Below are 18,019 nucleotides of genomic sequence, written 5' to 3' on the forward strand. Positions count from 1 at the left end.
TTGTTTAGAGATTAATGTCGGTCATGTTTGATAGTTTAATTAAACGCCCTAGTTGTAGGATTTTTCATTTTACGTCTATATTTAGAAGTTGCTCTGTATTATTTTGCTAGCATATTACACAAGTACCTACAGATTACAATCAAGTGGAATTTAACCAGAAGCCGTCACGGCACACGAACTGAAACGTTTGTTTTTCCGTTTAATAACCTGTCAAGAAACCAATTATGTGCTTATTCAGACGTAGGTAGCCTGTGTGGCCTGAAGTGACCACTGACCGTTTGACTTTCGATATCGGGCCATACGATCGGCCTGATAGCACCCGATAAGTAATGGGTTGGGGAATATTATAAAGGGTTAGTGACGTCATAAGTACCTACTTAGAAGTAGTTTAGTACCTTGCTATAGCCGTTTTTATGGGTATCATCGACAGGTGAGGAGGATACGGTATCATAATCATACTTTTCTGATAAAGGCGTCTCCCGAAAGTATAAACACTGACCATTACCAATAAACCTCTTAAGGCCAGACCAGGGCAGACTGGACGGACGACACAGGCAGAAAAGTCTCGGGAGATTTGGGATGCTTCATGGCGAAGACCAGCAATAAAAGTAAACGATGTCTATTGCATTACAGAAATATAAAAATGGCAAAACCAGGCAATCCTATGTACAGACATGGGAAAAGATGGTGTCAAGGTAAAGGTTGTAAAAGTTCCTGGCTAGTGGCTACCATTCAGCCAAAAAGTTTTGGGGCATTTCCTTTATTCCATAAGTACACGTGCCAATAAATATTTTCGAGGTTTCAGGCTTTAGCAAGGCCAGAAGCGTTATCTGAACTGGAACCCTCGGTCCACTCACAAATGATTAGATTAGACATTAGCACAAAACATGCTTCATTTGTTTCATTCGACCTCCAATGTACAGACTGCACATCAGACCATACATTTTATAATAAAAAATTATGACAAAAAACTTAAAACTGTTGGCATCTTCTTGGACCTTTGTAAGGCTTTTGACACGGTCTCTGTTCCCATTCTTCTTTCAAAACTTGAACTCATTGGCGTGAGAGGTGTTGCTCTTGATATGTTCCACAGTTACCTCAGCGATCGTAGGCAGTATGTTGTTGTTGATGGATTTAAGAGTAAAGAGGAGCATGTCACTTTCGGTGTGCCTCAGGGCAGTGTTCTTGGGCCAACCCTCTTCTTAATTTATGTCAACGACTTGTGCAACTCTTCCTTACAAAATTGTAAGATTATCACTTACGCCGATGATACTGTTCTTCTTGTCCATGGCCGCAACTGGCAAGAGGTGTGTGCCTTTGCCGAGAGTGCTTTATCAGCGGTAATCAAGTGGCTTTGTGCAAATCTTCTCACGCTTAATGTATCCAAAACTAAATTTATAGCCTTTGCTCCACACACACCATCTAAACCACCAGATTCCTTTTCAATTCGGGCTCACTCTTGTGCTGAAAACCCTTCTTCTCCCTGCAACTGTACTTACATAGAACGTGCTTATACAATGAGATATCTCGGAGTCCTGATTGATAGTGCAATGACTTGGAGGCCGCATATTGAATCTGTAGTATCTCGGGCAAGGAAGCTTATTTTTGTTTTTAAAAGACTGCGTCCAGTTGCTGACTTCCAATGTCTTAAAGTTGTCTACTATGCACTGGCCCAATCTATTTTATCTTATTGTATAAGTTCTTGGGGTGGAGCGGCAAAGACTCACTTGTTGAGGTTGGAAAGAGCACAAAGAGCTATTTTGAAGGTCTTAGCTGGAAAACCTGTTCGATTTCCTACATCTGAGGTATATTCCATCTGTAAAGTCTTGACTATACGGCAACTCTTTGTTCTTGCGGTCGTCCTTCGTAAGCACTCCCAGCTTCAATTTGACCCTACTATTATGGCACTTCGTCGTCAATATCATGTCTGCATAATTGAACCACGTCGGACTACACTAGCGAGTAGCCATTTTTATCATATAAGCTCCATGCTGTATAATAAACTAAATAAAAAAATAAATATTTACCCTCTGCCTTCCTACAAATGCAAACTCAAATGTATCGAATTATTATGCTCTTTATCATACGAAGAAACCGAAACACTTATCAAGCAATCGTTCTAATTTTCAGACCCACACACACACACACACATTCACTACACTCCACACTCACTACACTCTACACCCACTACACTAACACTCACTAAACTTCACTAGTTCCTAGTAGATTTTTAGTCTTTTTTTTGTAAAAAAATTATTTATTGTTAATTTTTTTGCTTTTTTCTTAATTTGGATGTACTTTATAAAATTATGTAAGTATTGTTTCTTGGAGGAGGGCGTTGATCCCTGCGACACAGTTTTATACTTCTGCAGGGGTCATCGTTTTTTCATTGTATTATGTACCCTTGTACTACTATAAAAATTAAAAAAAAAAAAAAAAAAAAAAAAAAAATTTTGTCGCAAAATAGCCTCTATTACAACGAAATAAGACCTCACAGGGTTTATCTTGACGTGCTGGCAACTGTACAATAAAAGCCTCTGCTATATGACCACTAATTGGCAAGGATTCAAAAGAGTTTGCCAATCGTCGGAGTATGATATCATCAAAGTAAAAAGGTCTGGAATTGTGTACACTCAGCGTCGTGCCACCCAAAGTAGCCAAAAAGTTCGCAGCACGTCTTTGGTTGTCAACTTTTTGGCCACTTTTGGTGTGACGATATTGTCGCTGACTGTACATGCCTGCAGGGAATATGGAGACAGATGCACATGATCATACACTTTATCACTGTGTGTGAGTCATGGGACTTAATTTAGAGGCGCTCAGGCGCCACAGCGAGACACCAAACAAAAAATGACGAGCGTACAATGTACTTACATCCATTAGTACCCAAACAATGGATAAATCTCGAGCATTATGGGGGCTAACTAAACTCCAAAAAACCTTTGAAGCGTAGTGTCGGAGTAAAGTCATGACCATGTCGATATTCAAATGTTCGCGCAAGTTTTCTAACAAGATTAGCTACTGATGTCATATTAGGGCACATGATAGAGTAGTCCAGCGTAGCCCTCTTATTGCGGACTAAAGGAACTTGTGGTAGTTATTATTGTAGCCAAAAGTGGCTTGCGAGGAGTATCATCATAATTTTCAGTCATAGGACGTTCACTGCAACATAGGCCTCCCCCAATGATTTCCACAATGGCCGGTTGGTGGCGGCCTGCATCCAGCGCCTTCCCGCTACCTTTATGAGGTCGTCGGTTCATCTTGGGAGTAGTAGTTCAAATGGTGTCGGAGTAAGGTAATGTCGAAGTAATTTTGCCCGTTTGCCTACGTTCAGTTTTTGAGCCTTTACCTCAAAAAAAAGTCATACAGGCAGAAGCTCAAGTCCAGTATTGCAAAATGGAAATTCATTTAATCGGTAAACAGGCATTTTTACGGTAACGAACCGTAGCAACCACTTATAATCCCATCAGGCAAACATGTTTACGGTGTTTTCGTAATCTACCCTCCAAATCTTGGCCTACATCAGCTGAATTTTCATTGCTAACAACCTTGAAAGCTTATCGTCGAATCCTTGATGGATTTACACATTTAAAGCGTTAAATGTAATCTTAACAACTTTATTGGAGTAAATGGGATTACCCACTGAGTTTGGTGGCACCTTAAAGTTTATGAGGATGGATCGATGTATTCCACTTTCACGCAAAAACTACTGAGATAGATAAAAGTGGGAGATTTGTGTGAAACTTCGATGGCAACTTTCGTCCAGCAGTGGACTGTTAGGGCTTACTCTTAATAAAAAATCTCTCGGGAGCCAGACAAAGGAATTCATGGAATTCTGATCAAACATATCCTGCCTGAGACTAGTATTGTAATATTAGCAAATATAAAAGAACTCTTTATAGTAAAAGTGATTGACGATTCTGATAGAAGTTTGCTTTTATCTTCAGCTTGATCCATCACCTTCCATGAAGTGATATGCAAGCCATGAGCTTTTTTCTAAAAAAGGTATAAAAATTCTTTATATTGATCTGATCTGTGCTCTTCTAAATGTACCTCTCTTACATTATAAGATAAAGTAACTTAATAATAAACTACCTATGTTTTTATGAGAATAAAGATTATTTTAACCGAAAGAACTTTAAAGTCAAACAACAGTCAATGACCTAAATATTTCATGCAAGTTTGTTCTGTTCACGGCACATTACTCATGCTACGAAACAAGCCCATTACCAGCTAAGGCATTCAACGTGCCATAACCACAGAAGCGGAGCAACGTTCTTTTAACGTCAAATCAATACATCTTGGCATTTACGTTTCATGTGGACCATAAATAAGTAAGGAGGCACCTGTGTAGGAATGAGAACAAACGTGGAGTTGGGTGATTGTATCATAAATTGGATTTTTGATATGAATTTCTGATGGGTATGATGTAGAAAAGAATTATAGGAAAAAAATCGAGAAGTTAGAAGTCTAAAGTGGTCCTTGTGAAATAAATAAATAAATAATAATAATAAATAAAAGTTTATTTAACAACTAATAAGAAATTAATTAGTGTATTTGAGACAAAATAAAAGACTAATTTCCAGTCTTTTCTAAAGTATCTATAATTGGCATCTTAATCCAGTTTTTTTACCTTTATTTAGAATACCAGGCTTAGTGGATAATTCACTTTCCAAGTATAACAATCAGTAACTTGAACTTTGCCCACTGCATAAACAAGGCACTTAAAAATATCAATAAATATTTACTGCATGTTGTGAAAGATAACATTAATTTGTAAGCAAATGGGTGTGTAGACTTATTAAAATAAGCTATAGGTTTACTCAAATAGTAGAAGCTTCTTTTCATTTAGTAAGATTAAAGACATATTATTTATTTTCTGGGTAAATTAAAGACATCTGAAAATAATATGCAATGTGGAGCACTTTTAAATGTACTTGGAATCCAATGTTTTAAGTTGTTTACTTACCTGATAAAACTTTCAGAAGTCAACTTAATCCAACGAAGGAAGACTAATTTACATTTATAAACACAGTTTACTGCGCCAAATTGACCACTTTCGTCCACTGTAATCGTCCGAGATAAAGCGGTAATTTTCTTTATTTATTTACAGAGAATTTTGAAGACTAAACATGCAGCGCGTTTGCGTAGTTCAATCGATACAGCAGGCACCAACTCGAGGCAAGACTGACTGCGAACTGCGACTGCGAGCGATGCGACAAAATCGATAAGCCGCCCGCAGGCCGCATCAGAATCAACAAGTATTTATTCATAAACAAAAAACTCACGTTGCCGCTCGCCTCCGCCGGCGTAAGCCCCAGCATAATTTTCTCCTTCTCAATCTCAAGTCTTTTCACTGCAATTAGCCTTTCTAAATCCACCGTCGATAACATTGTGATCGTGAAACAATACGATTACGAAAGTGAAACTTGGAAGCGCGGGAAATTTGCTGCCGGCTTCAGCAGAACGTTGCGGTTGATAGAAATTATTTTTGATATAGTACTGCGTTATGTCTATACAATTTTTTTCTGATTGGTGTTTTAATTCATAAATAATTAATGATAAATGAATTTAAACAGAATGTAAACAAGACCACCGGTTAACTTTAAAATTTTTGACATCAACTTTGACATAGCGTCATGTCAGTGTCACTGTCAAGTTTTTTTTCTACAAGTCTGTATCATGGATTGGCGCAAGATCATTTCCCTAATTCTCCTCAAGGAGCGCACGCAACTGATGAACTGAAAAGTTGAGGTGATGAACCACTGACACCACTGTAATTTTAATACAGAATACACAACAGTAAACAGATACAAATCTTTGCTTGTGTGATGGCTCAACTGATGAACTGAAAAGTTGAGGTGATGAACCACTGACACCACTGTAATTTTAATACAGAATACACAACAGTAAACAGATACAAATCTTTGCTTGTGTGATGGCTTCGATTCTCGTTGCGCAACTACCAATAATTTTATCATCATTAATGGTACATACATGTATTACATTGTAATTAATTATTTCTAAAGGGAAACCTTATATAGTTTATTTTATGATTAATTATTTCTAAAGGGAATGTAGGGGAATATGGGGAAGGTACTCAACCTCTGTAATCTTTAGACTTAAAAGACTTGTACCCAGAGCCAGAGCTGTAAAACATCACCACTTAAAAAAATGTGTTATCAGTGAACAGTGACAGTGACATTGACAGATACTATCAGTGGCTTTCTGCAGCTGGTTTTCCTCTATTTTATCGGAAAACTTTTCGTTTGAAAAAGTGCGGTTCCTTCAGGTTTATAAAACTTTCCATAATGCTTAACAATAACATTTTATTAATGTGCTTCTTTACTTACAAAGATTTATCATTTTGTAGGCTCAAGTAGGTACAAAAGGTTTATTTTTTATATTTTGTAGAATCGCAGGCTCGCAGCTAAGAATGGATTCAGAATATGAAAAGAAAATAGCTGAGCTTAAAAGTAAAATAAAGAGTTTTCCTGACTTTCCTAAAAAAGGAATATTATTTTGGTAAGTATGCAATATTTTCCTCATGTAAACATAACCTTGTAAAAATAACAGATTTTTATTAAAATGTATAAGTCACGTGCTTTATTCGAAGGAATCAATAGATCCCGCACGGGAAGCGCTGGACGCAGGCCGCTACCAATCGATCAACATGGAAAGCATTAGGGGAGGCCTATTTTCAGCAGTGGACGTCCTATGGCTGAAATGATGATGATGATGAATAGATCCCGTGTGAGATGAATGAAAAATCTGTAGTTGGAGCCAGACAATCATTTTTAATATTTAATCATTATAACTTTCTTTGAGTTATTCGTCATCTCGCACCTCTAAAGATGCTAGTTGGCACCTTCTGTGGGTTGTTCGTCATCTTACTGATTAAAATACTACAGTCAAATTATAAGGTTATCACTGGGTTATCATAAAGTTTTCAAGGGTTCATTATGTTTAACAATGTTATCTATAAACTACAAACAAGACACTATCAATTAACTATAACAAGTACTAACAAGTGTGTACATAATATGTCAACGTGAAATTGTGAACTCTGTCAGTTTATAATATAACGCGTTAGATTGTAAACTAACAGTGGGTTAGGTTACGTTACATTGTAATTTAACTACGTCAGATTATAATCTGACGGAATTCACAATTTTACGGTGACACATATAAAACTTGTATTATAAATTTTCAGGGACATATTCTCAGCAATCTCAGACGGCCAAACCGCCAAACTGCTCCAGAACTTACTCGTACAAACCGTCAAAGCGAAATTCCCACAAGTGGAAGCCATCATCGGTCTGGAGTCCCGAGGCTTCCTGTTCTCATTTGCCCTGGCAGCAGAGCTGGGAGTAGGCTGCATACCGGTCAGGAAGAAAGGAAAGCTTCCTGGAGATGTTGCTTCGTATAAATATGATTTGGAATATGGATCGGTTAGTATTCAAAACAATTATGTTAAGCGATGAATATTAAATATAAATTGACATTATGTGTCTCTACTCTCTATGTGCCGTGTGGGGACGGCCATAAAGAATACTCTTCCCCACCGCCAACAGGAGGCGTGTCGTAAGAGGCGACAAAATCCCTGCAGCACCGGACGGGCAGCAGCGTCTGCGTGCGAAACCTTATAAAAAACTGCGATCGCCAACCCGCCTGCCAAGCGTGGCGATTAAGGCAAATCCCCCCCATGGAGAGGAACAAAAAAACACGGCCCCTAGTCCCCGGCGGCCCCACTATCCCGGGCCACGGTAGCGGTCACGGTAACGGTGGGGCGAGGGGTGCTAAGAATCACCGGGTACCGACAGGCTACCAACCCCGACGACCTCTGGCCCTGGCAACATTTAACACTCGCACGCTGCGGACTGACGTGAGGCTCGCCGAACTCGAGGAAGAACTGAGCAGGTTGCGGTGGGATATCGTAGGATTATGCGAAGTCCGAAGAGAGGGGGAGGACACCATAATCCTGAAATCCGGAAACCTGCTCTACTTCCGGGAGGGCGACCAGCAGTCCCAGGGTGGTGTCGGGTTTATCGTCCACAAGTCCCTTGTCAACAACGTGGTCCAGATCGAGAGTGTTTCGGCGAGGGTAGCGTACCTTATACTCAGAATCACCAAACGGTATTCGCTGAAGGTCATACAGGTATACGCACCGACCACGGAACACCCCGACGACGAAGTGGAGACTATGTATGAGGATATTTCCAGAGCCATACATAGCTCCCGGTCCCATTTTACCGTTGTGATGGGGGACTTCAACGCGAAGCTGGGTAGACGAAGCGATAATGAGCTGAAAGTGGGGCAATTTGGGTATGGAGAGAGGAACGCACGTGGCCAACTGCTGGCTGGCTTTATGGAGAGGGAGGGCCTCTTTATGATGAACTCCTTCTTCAGGAAGCCAAAACAGCGAAAGTGGACATGGCTGCATCCCAATGGCGCTATAAAAAATGAGATCGACTTCATCTTGTCGACGAAGAAGCATATATTCAATGATGTCTCTGTGATCAACTCGGTCAAAACAGGAAGCGATCACCGAATGGTAAGAGGCACATTGAATATCAGACCCAAGCTCGAGAGGCGTCGACTGATGAAGTCTACGCTCCGCCCAGCGCCCATCCAACTCCAAAACCCCGAAAGCTTTCAGCTCGAGTTGCAAAATCGTTTCGAATGCCTAGGAGACTGCGAAAATGTGGACGAATACAATGACAGGTTCGTGGAAATTGTCCAAACGACTGGGTCTAAGTTCTTTAAAACCCGTCGTCCAAAAGGAACCAAAAAGATCTCTGACCTCACCAATAAACTTATGGAAGAGAGACGAAACTTGGTTCTGCAGTCCTCTGAAGATGCTGCTCAGTATCGGCGTCTTAACAGACAGATCTCCAAGTCTTTGACTCGCGATCTACGCCAATTTAATACAGATCGTATTAAAGAGGCGATTGAGCGTAACAAAGGCTCTAAAGTGTTCGCTAGGGATCTGTCTGTTGGCCAAAGTCAACTGACCAAGCTGAAGACCGAGGATGGCAGAGACATCTCGTCGGGGCCTGAGTTATTGGAAGAGGTTGAGAAGTTCTACGGACAATTATACACGAGTGTACGTACACCTGTCACAAATCTAGCCGAAGACCCAAGAGCTAGACTGACCCGACACTACACCGAAGATATCCCGGACGTCAGCCTGTACGAGATTAGAATGGCTCTCAAACAGCTGAAAAACAACAAGGCACCGGGTGATGATGGAATCACGGCTGAGCTTCTGAAAGCAGGCGGAACGCCGGTACTAAAGGCTCTTCAGAGGCTGTTCGATTCCGTCATACTTGAGGGAAAAACGCCTACGGCATGGCACAGAAGTGTGGTGATACTTTTTTTCAAAAAAGGCGACAAAACCTTGTTGAAAAATTATAGACCCATCTCACTTCTGAGCCATGTCTACAAGCTGTTTTCGAGAGTCATCACGAATCGTCTCGCACGCAGGTTCGACGACTTCCAGCCTCCCGAACAAGCCGGTTTCCGAAAAGGCTTTAGTACCATAGACCACATACATACGCTACGGCAGATTATACAGAAGACCGAGGAGTATAATCAGCCACTTTGTCTGGCGTTTGTGGACTATGAAAAAGCCTTCGACTCGATCGAGACCTGGGCAGTGCTACAGTCTCTCCAACGGTGCCAAATTGACTATAGATACATCGAAGCGCTGAAGGGCTTGTACGAAAACGCCACAATGTCGGTCCGCCTCCAGGATCAGAACTCGAAACCTATCCAGTTGCAGCGAGGGGTGAGACAGGGAGATGTCATATCTCCGAAACTGTTCACCACCGCCCTGGAAGATGTTTTCAAGCTTCTGGACTGGAGCGGATTCGGCATAAATATCAACGGCGAGTATATCACACACCTTCGTTTCGCGGACGATATCGTAGTCATGGCTGAGACCGTGGAGGACCTAAACACAATGCTCGATGGCCTCAGTAGAGCCTCTCAACAAGTGGGTCTTAAAATGAACATGGACAAGACAAAAATTATGTCAAATGCCCGTGTTGTACCCACTCCTCTGAAGGTTGGAGACACTACACTCGAACTTGTTGACAATTATGTATACCTGGGACAAACAGTCCAGTTAGGTAGGTCCAACTTCGAGAAAGAGGTTAATCGTCGAATCCAACTCGGCTGGGCAGCGTTCGGGAAGCTTCGCGAAATTCTCACGTCCGAAATACCGCAGTGTCTCAAGACAAAAGTATTTGACCAGTGTGTGTTGCCAGTGATGGTGTATGGCTCTGAGACGTGGTCGCTTACTATGGGCCTCATAAGAAGGCTCAAGGTCACCCAAAGAGCGATGGAGCGTGCTATGCTCGGAGTTTCCCTGCGTGATCGAATCAGAAATGAGGAGATCCGTAGGAGAACCAAAGTGACTGACATAGCCCGCAGAATCGCTAAAATCAAGTGGCAGTGGGCGGGGCACATAGCTCGAAGAGCTGATGGCCGCTGGGGCAGGAAAGTTCTTGAGTGGCGACCACGAGCTGGAAGACGTAGCGTGGGCAGGCCTCCCACTAGGTGGACCGACGATCTGGTAAAGGTCGCGGGAAGTACCTGGATGCAAGCGGCGCAGGACCGGTCTTTGTGGAAATCCTTGGGGGAGGCCTTTGTCCAGCAGTGGACGTCTTTCGGCTGAAACGAACGAACGAACGAACTCTCTATGAATATTTAAAAGTAATTTTATGAATTATACAGGTGGTTATGTGGTTTTGTAAGATTTTCCTGGAAAATTTGCATTCAATTTGTATTTCCTGTTATGAAGCAGTATTTTATAGGAAATAACAAAGCCTTTACATCTTTGTGATTCTGATTATCTGTATTATGATCTATTTAATTACTTTAATCTAGACTTAGATTGTTGTATCACTATACGTTCATTAAAATTAATACATAGTTTGTATGTAAAATAACCCACATTTGTCTATTTTTTCAGGATATATTAGAAATCCAGAAGAACACAATCCAACCCGGACTCAACTGCCTCATCGTAGACGATTTGATAGCCACTGGTGGCTCTCTGGCTGCTTCCATACATTTGCTCAAAACCTGTGGTGCCAACGTGATCGGCTGTTTGACAGTCATCGAACTGGAATCTTTGAACGGACGCAAGAACATTCCAGACGGTATACTGGTACATTCCTTGATTAAGTATGATTAGCTAGTCTAGATCTAAGCACAAAAATTCAAACAAAATGACATGAAACCAATTAATTTGTAAATTGACTGAGAAGTCTTCTCTGAGATCATTAAGCGAAGTGATTTTACTCAAAAGCAAGAGCCCCAATGATTTATGAATGTTTTATGGCCATATTCAGTGAAAAATCTAATAAATAAGCAATATCAAATAACTTTATATAAAGTTGGAAAAAAATATTAATTAATTCAACTAGGCCTGTAGGCCTAGGATGCGCGCCGCGATAAGCGTTTATCACGCCATTTTATCGATTTTACGTGATAAGCCCATACATTTGTCGTATCAAACATCGATAAGATTTTATCACGGCGCGCATCCTAGCCCGGCTGATTTCCACCAAAGCGGAGCGGAGCAGAGAAGTGTGTTAAATAACCAATCAGGTTTCATTATTCACTCCACTTCTCGTCTCCGTTCCGCACAGCTCCGCTCTTCCTATGCTGTCAAATTGTATAGAAAATGTTAACGGCTTGGCACTTCTCCGCTTTGCTCCGCTTTGGTTGAAACCGGGCCTTAAAGACCAAAGATCTGGCTATAGTAAAAAAGGATTATTATTATCTATACTTATAATAAATCTGTAGAGAGGTCAATTCTGTACATGAAATATATTTTCAAAATAACTATCAGAGGGTGATTAGTGATCGATACTGATGCCAAAAATGCTATCAGTAAAATTTTTGTCTGTCTGTCTGTCTGTCTGTCTGTCTGTCTGTCCGTCTGTATGTTCCTTATAGAAACAAAAACTACTTGACGGATTTTAACGAAACTTGGTACAATTATTCTTCATACTCCTGGGCAGGTTATAGTATACTTAGGAATTCCCACGGGAGCAGGAATTAGCGGGAAAATCCTTTTATATGAAAAGTCTAAACCGCTTAAGTTAGACGCTTGAAATTTGGCATGTAGGTACCTTAATAAACTATAAGCTTAGTTACAACAAGGAATTCCCGAAATTCCCACGGAATCGGTAATTAGCGGGAAAATCCTTTTGTATGAAAAATCTAAACCGCTTAAGTTAAGACGCTTGAAATTTGGCATGCAGGTAACAGGATATTGCAAAATTCCCACGGGAACGGGAGTTAGCGGGAAAAAACATTTGTATGAAAAAATCTAAACCGCGTAAGATAGATTAAGGGGGTAAAACGGGATCCACGCGTACGAAGTCGCGGGCGGCCGCTAGTTTTAAATAAAAAAAATACTGGCAAGTCCAGTGTTTGTGTCTGTCCAAAAAAGTCAGTTTTTTACTACATAATATCTTACAGTTCACTGTAAGATATTATGCACAAGCATTTCTACCTGACTCAACGGTGTCTATTGCTCGGTGATTGGTTCGTGTGTGACCCTGTGCGTCCACGGACACTGTGAGACCTCATAGTAGTGTTTGTGAATACGGGCGTTTAGTGTGTAATATCTTTGTCAATTACCTAGTCACCATAGTACAAACTAAGTTTGTGACTAGACTGGTGCTGTATCGTTTATTATTTTACTGTCATTATTTGTGTTTTAGTTAAAATTTTATAAAGAATGTGTTTAAGCATAATAAGCTGTTTTAGCCAGTATATTAATGTACTTTGTGTATTGTGAATGTCACAAAATGTTGATATTATCAAAATGGCAGCTAAGGCCTAACCAGTGCAACAAATAATGAGTTGGATAAGAGTACCAATATTCAGTTCATAATGAGAGCTAACTCAGTCGTCCATAAAAGTTGGTGAGTGCAAATGCGATAGTCCTGTCGCTGCATCGTTCATCAGTTGGCGTCACTGTCTTTGCCATTATCGAGCGACAGGATTTTATGTACTACAGTGGCGCCAACAGATGAGCGTAAAAATCGTAGCACTTACAGTAGGCGCACACCGTTGATTTTTGGTTGGCCGATAGTTGTGCCCGATTTTAAATTGTATGAAGAATCGGCCAAATCGAATCGGCGTAGTGTGCGCACTCCCATACATGCCCATACTGATCAACTGCCCGACTAAACTATCGGCCGACGAAAAATCAACGGTGTGCGCGTACTCTTATTGGGAGGCCGATTTTTAATTATCAATAAATTGTAATTATTATCATAAGTCTAGCGCTTGTCTGACTCATTGCCTGAGGTAGGGCGCGGCATGAGGGTGTTTTTGTGACGTCAAACGTCCGAGACTTAAGATCTTGATATTTGTTTGCTGTGTCACGTCATAATAATACGTTACGTCATAACCGCCTCTGTGGTCTAGTGGTAAGACCACCTGCTTCAGACGCAGAGGTCCCGGGTTCGATTCCCAGTGGGGGCAGATTTTTCTGTTCGGTTTGGTTGGTGGTAGGGCTTGTTTCTAAGTCCGCCTGGCTAGCTACCACTATCTTACCTAAGTCTGTCGCCATAACAACAATGTTAACAGCATTATTGTGTTCCGGCAGTTAGAGGTAAGATAGCCAGTTTCTCCGTGGTTGAGGATTCCGGGTGAAGCTCGCTTCCACCTTCGGCCTGATCATCACTTACCATCAGGTGAGATACAGGCCAAGAGCTCCCTCGTTGTGGATAAAAAAAAAATGTTGCCCTCCTCCCTCGGGCACTGACTTAGTCAGACCTATAGTTGACTCAAATAAAATAAAATATTAATAAATGTACAATGCAAGCATTTAATGCAACTGATGTTTATACCAGCGATAGTTTATAATACGAATGCCATTCCATTACAGGTTGTTTTTATTGTTAGGTTTTTGAAGATATTCTTTAATAAAACAGAGTTTTACATTTATGGTTTTATTGTTTTTATTTAATGCTATAACTTCTTAAAAGCGAGTTAACTTAACATACATTGTTTTATAAGGAAAATAAAATAATGTTGTAAGAGCTAGGCACAAAACTTCACAGCAACAATACTAACCAAAACTAAATGTTAAATTACAAAGACTACTCTGTAGGTATATTCTAATTTCTATGGCAAAATAACTTATTGAATAGATATCACAGGTTTCTGCTCAAGAATCGTGGAATTTTGTTCTCCCAACACACGGGGTACATTTTTAACATCTTGCTGTTCTGTTGTTGTAGATTTATCTTCTGTTTCTCTCTTGTTTTGTGACTTTTCTGTTGTAGGTACTGCTGTTGATGTTCCTTGGTTGGCATAAGGTAAAGGTACATTTACTGCCGGGAGAGTCTTCGATAGGTCGACATTAGCAGAGTTGGGTGTCAGAGATTTTGCAGTTGTTGAAACCTTTTTGTCGTCATCACTTTCGTTTACATCGCGTGCGTTTCTTTTTTCCTCCTGGTCATTGCTTGCTGGTGTTGGCAGGTTGATATTTAGCCTTGGCACTTCCCAATGGGGGCCTGTCGTGTAGCTGATTTTGTCCTGCCTTGGAGTTGTGGATGATGGCAGGTCCTTTGCAGGTGTGTTTTGTTCACTTGTACTGTTTTCATTCACCGCACCACGAGTAAATCTGGAGCTGTCGTCGTTTTTGGTTGATTCTGTTACTTCTTGATTGTTGCTAGGAGTGATAGATGTTGGCTCAGATCCTTCTGCAGTTTCACTGGAAACGATAGGGTCACTGGTTTTTAGTTTATCATCAACGTTTTCAGTGGTTGAAGCTTCGGTTGATCCGGAGTTCTGACCAGTTGTAGACTCAACTTTCTTCGAATCTTCAAACGGCGTAAGTGGTAAATCCTCACTAGGATCTTCAGGATTTCTTTGCTTCCTCACTTGGTTTTCGGGAACGGAGTAAACTTCGATTTGGAAGTCATACCCTCTGAGTACGGTAGGACTTTTGAGCTCGATTGTGACGTTCTTCTGTCCCTCTCCTCCTTCAAGGATTTTCGCATCCCCGTCCTTGTTTGGCCTGAGGTCGGTTATGGCCACTCGGCTGATGACTTCGGCATCAGTCGTGTTGATTGTTAGCGATTCCGTTTGCCGCCAAATCGTGGGGCTGGCATGGCGGACTTCGTCGAAGATTTTTCGGCCCTCTGTGCTATTCCCAACTATGACGTCGTGGCTTTGGGCCAACGCCACCAAAGTTAGTAATCCCAAGTAGCTCCACATGTTTCCAATGCTCTGGATAGACTGACGATATTCGTCAATGTCCAACTTTATATAGGGCATCCAGGTTGAGGAAAATTTTGCCTGACTAAGCATTTAATGAGTAAGCATTTGTATATTTTTTATAAGTGTAGCGCTTTATGATAATGTCTTCTTACGTACAGGAAAATTTGATGACAAAATAGTGTACAGTCAGGCGGATAAATACCTACTTAGGTACCTATGATGAACTTTGACTTAATATTTGTTGACTGCGTTTGGCCCAAAGTCACTGTTTGTGGTAGGTAGGTCTGATTAATTACTATGCAATTGGTATTTACGCATACCTACCTATTTCAATTTAAATAATGTGGTCTTAAGAAATTAGCTGCAACAAAACGAATGTGTTCTTATAAATAAGAATTGCAAAAAAATGCGACACAAGGTCCTTATGTATGTCGGTAAGATTCAAATTCTGTGATGTAAGTACCTAGCGTTACTATGTAAAAAGCTCTGGTAAAAGCTCGCAAAGATCAAAATAAAACATGCACGTGCTAACACCATCAAGATTGGTGTATTTTGCTGGACTGTACAGATCCTATGTGGCAGTAATCTCACGAATATAGGAGCACGCGGCACGCATTAAGATTAGGGATTAACATAACGTAGATTTGGCTTAGCAGGCTTAGCATTACTTATTCTGTGGCTTAGCGTAGCCCACCACATGCCTTACATAAGTAGATATTATTCCCAACACTGCGACTCCTGTGTAGGCAGGATCTACAGCTTGACGTGGCTTGACCGACAATAAAACATAGTAACTAGGTTCTTCAAACAAAATGAATTGAATGATTACTGTAGTACGGAGACTGTACAGTAGGTACAGTAGGTAGCCAAAATCCTCTATATACTTATTTACTTCTGGTAAAATTAGAGGGTCGCAACTCGCGCTCCTGCAATGGAGAGGTACACAAAAAGATGATGATGATTAGTAACTTGCGTGTTTTCCTATAGTCACTTAGGTACAATAAGTCACATTTAATGCGATCTATACCTAAACTGGTGATACACCAAATGTGCCTAATATGACTATAAATCCGTCCATACCAAAATTCACCAACACAAAATAAGTAGGAAAGTTTTACACGTACTAAATACACGTATTTATTTTACTCTGTGGATGTTGGTTTGGGTTCCTTGCACTGAATATATTAATCGAATCTATGATGAAATCCATCAAGGGGTTAATGACCCTACTGTCCCTTTCTGTAATGTGTTATTTTGTGTGCGTGCGCAAGCGCAGGATAAACCGCGGAAACACGTAGGAAGATGGCGGTGATACCAATGTCAATGTCGTATTACGCACGTTATAGCTTTGAACTTGATTCATATTTTGCCTTCTTCCGTTTTTAATAAAACTACCTATAACTTGGGAAATAAAATAATGCTTATTTCCATGAACTCGTATTCCAAAGCTCCGAAATTCTCAACATCTTATAGGTGTGAGAAAGAAAGAAACATTTATTGCCATGGACATCACAAAAGACAAAAGAGGTAAATAAAAAAAGCAAACATGACAGAGGTAGCTAACACATAAAACATACAATGGAAGAGAAAGTAAACTGAACAGTGCCACCCTGTCGCACAGCGATGCCCATCGCAATGGGATGGGACCCCACTCAGCATAATGCCGTGGCCCCCCGGTGAGGAAGGCCACGACGCTGGTTTTTCAGTGTGCCCCATGCCGAGTGAGAGTCACGTAGGTAAGCTAAGGTTGCATCACGTTTTAATGCTTGAAATCCATGGCAGACATTTGAAAAGCAGTGCTGAGCGAGGATCAGAAGATTCTGTTACAACATGACGTAAATAGCCTTAAAGCTTAAAATGTTAACCGGAAATGTAGAATTTTCTCAAACTTCCGGCCTTTTTGGAGCGAGGTTACAGAATAATATCTTTTAATAAATAAATATTTCTGATTTCTGATTTACTTCTTCAAGATTGTTTACAACAGAATAAATATATAGGTACCTACCTAATCCAAAGTTCATTAATCGTGAATGTGTCTGTTTAGTGTTTACGCACAAGGAATGCATCATTTGTGGCCGTGGGGTTATGTGGGAGTCCCTTGAATGACGTCAGAGAAGGAAACTTATTGGCGCGTGACGTCAGTCTGTAGACTACAAGTAGACAAACTTTGACGGCAATAAACAAATAGCACCGATTGGGGATTTTTATTTTGATTTGTCACCTTGGAATATTTTTTAAATTATGTAGTTTCAAAGTGGGGACAAGACGAGTGACGTCAGGGAATAACCACTCTGTGGTCATAGGCTTAGGTTCAACCTTTCTTAAAAAAACCTCGATGTATCAGTGCGACGACCGTCACAATGTAAGTAAGTAACTATTAATTGCATTGATGAATGAAACCGGCTTGTTATTAATGCAATATTGATTAAATTAATTTATTGAAGAAAAGGCCGTATGGACTTGGCCCAAAGCCATAAAAACTAATTTAAAAAAACCAGCTAATTCGAAAATGAACTTTTTGGGACTTCTTGGCGGGAATCTGAAGCGTCATGTTAGCGGTTTTGTTTTATTTCCTCAAATTCGTGTGTGGGCGACTATTAATGTGTAATAATGGTGGATTATTAACCATTGAGTGTTCGTGCATGAGTGTGGGCAAGTGAAGCAAAACAGTGCATCGTGATTCTTCTGGTTCTCTCAAGTAGGAGGTCTCAGTAAAGCACCACAACTTCACTGAGACTCAAGGGGTGGGAAGGGGTATCAT

General features: G+C 40.7%; 3 protein-coding genes across 5 annotated transcripts in view; 1 reads left to right on the plus strand and 2 right to left on the minus strand.

Annotated features, from left to right (window-relative positions):
• LOC135083481 (histone-lysine N-methyltransferase, H3 lysine-79 specific-like) overlaps nt 1–5,191 on the minus strand; it is a 56,736-nt gene extending 51,545 nt beyond the window's left edge. The window contains exon 1 of the mRNA XM_063978219.1: nt 4,970–5,191. The gene's annotated coding sequence lies outside the window, so the exon portion shown is untranslated. The remainder of the gene's footprint in view (nt 1–4,969) is intronic.
• Nucleotides 5,192–6,204: 1,013 nt separating this feature from the next.
• LOC135083259 (adenine phosphoribosyltransferase) lies at nt 6,205–11,515 on the plus strand. Of its 3 annotated transcripts, none has more exons than XM_063977998.1 (4): nt 6,205–6,277; nt 6,415–6,525; nt 7,214–7,451; nt 10,979–11,515. In XM_063977998.1, exons 2-4 carry the CDS (start codon nt 6,437–6,439, stop codon nt 11,201–11,203), a joined length of 552 nt encoding a protein of 183 aa, XP_063834068.1. In that variant the 5' UTR covers nt 6,205–6,277; nt 6,415–6,436; the 3' UTR covers nt 11,204–11,515. The 3 variants fall into 3 exon arrangements, with proteins under 3 accessions (XP_063834068.1, XP_063834067.1, XP_063834066.1); XM_063977997.1 differs by having other exon boundaries at nt 6,208–6,292; nt 6,423–6,525; XM_063977996.1 differs by having other exon boundaries at nt 6,213–6,292.
• Nucleotides 11,516–13,432: 1,917 nt separating this feature from the next.
• Nucleotides 13,433–15,288, minus strand: LOC135083427 (uncharacterized). The gene has a single exon (XM_063978171.1). The coding sequence runs from the start codon at nt 15,253–15,255 to the stop codon at nt 14,173–14,175; it is 1,083 nt and encodes a 360-aa protein (XP_063834241.1). The 5' UTR covers nt 15,256–15,288; the 3' UTR covers nt 13,433–14,172.
• Nucleotides 15,289–18,019: the final 2,731 nt, after the last annotated feature.

This window comes from Ostrinia nubilalis, chromosome 23 (assembly GCF_963855985.1).
Source record: "Ostrinia nubilalis chromosome 23, ilOstNubi1.1, whole genome shotgun sequence".
Lineage (NCBI taxonomy): Eukaryota > Metazoa > Arthropoda > Insecta > Lepidoptera > Crambidae > Ostrinia > Ostrinia nubilalis.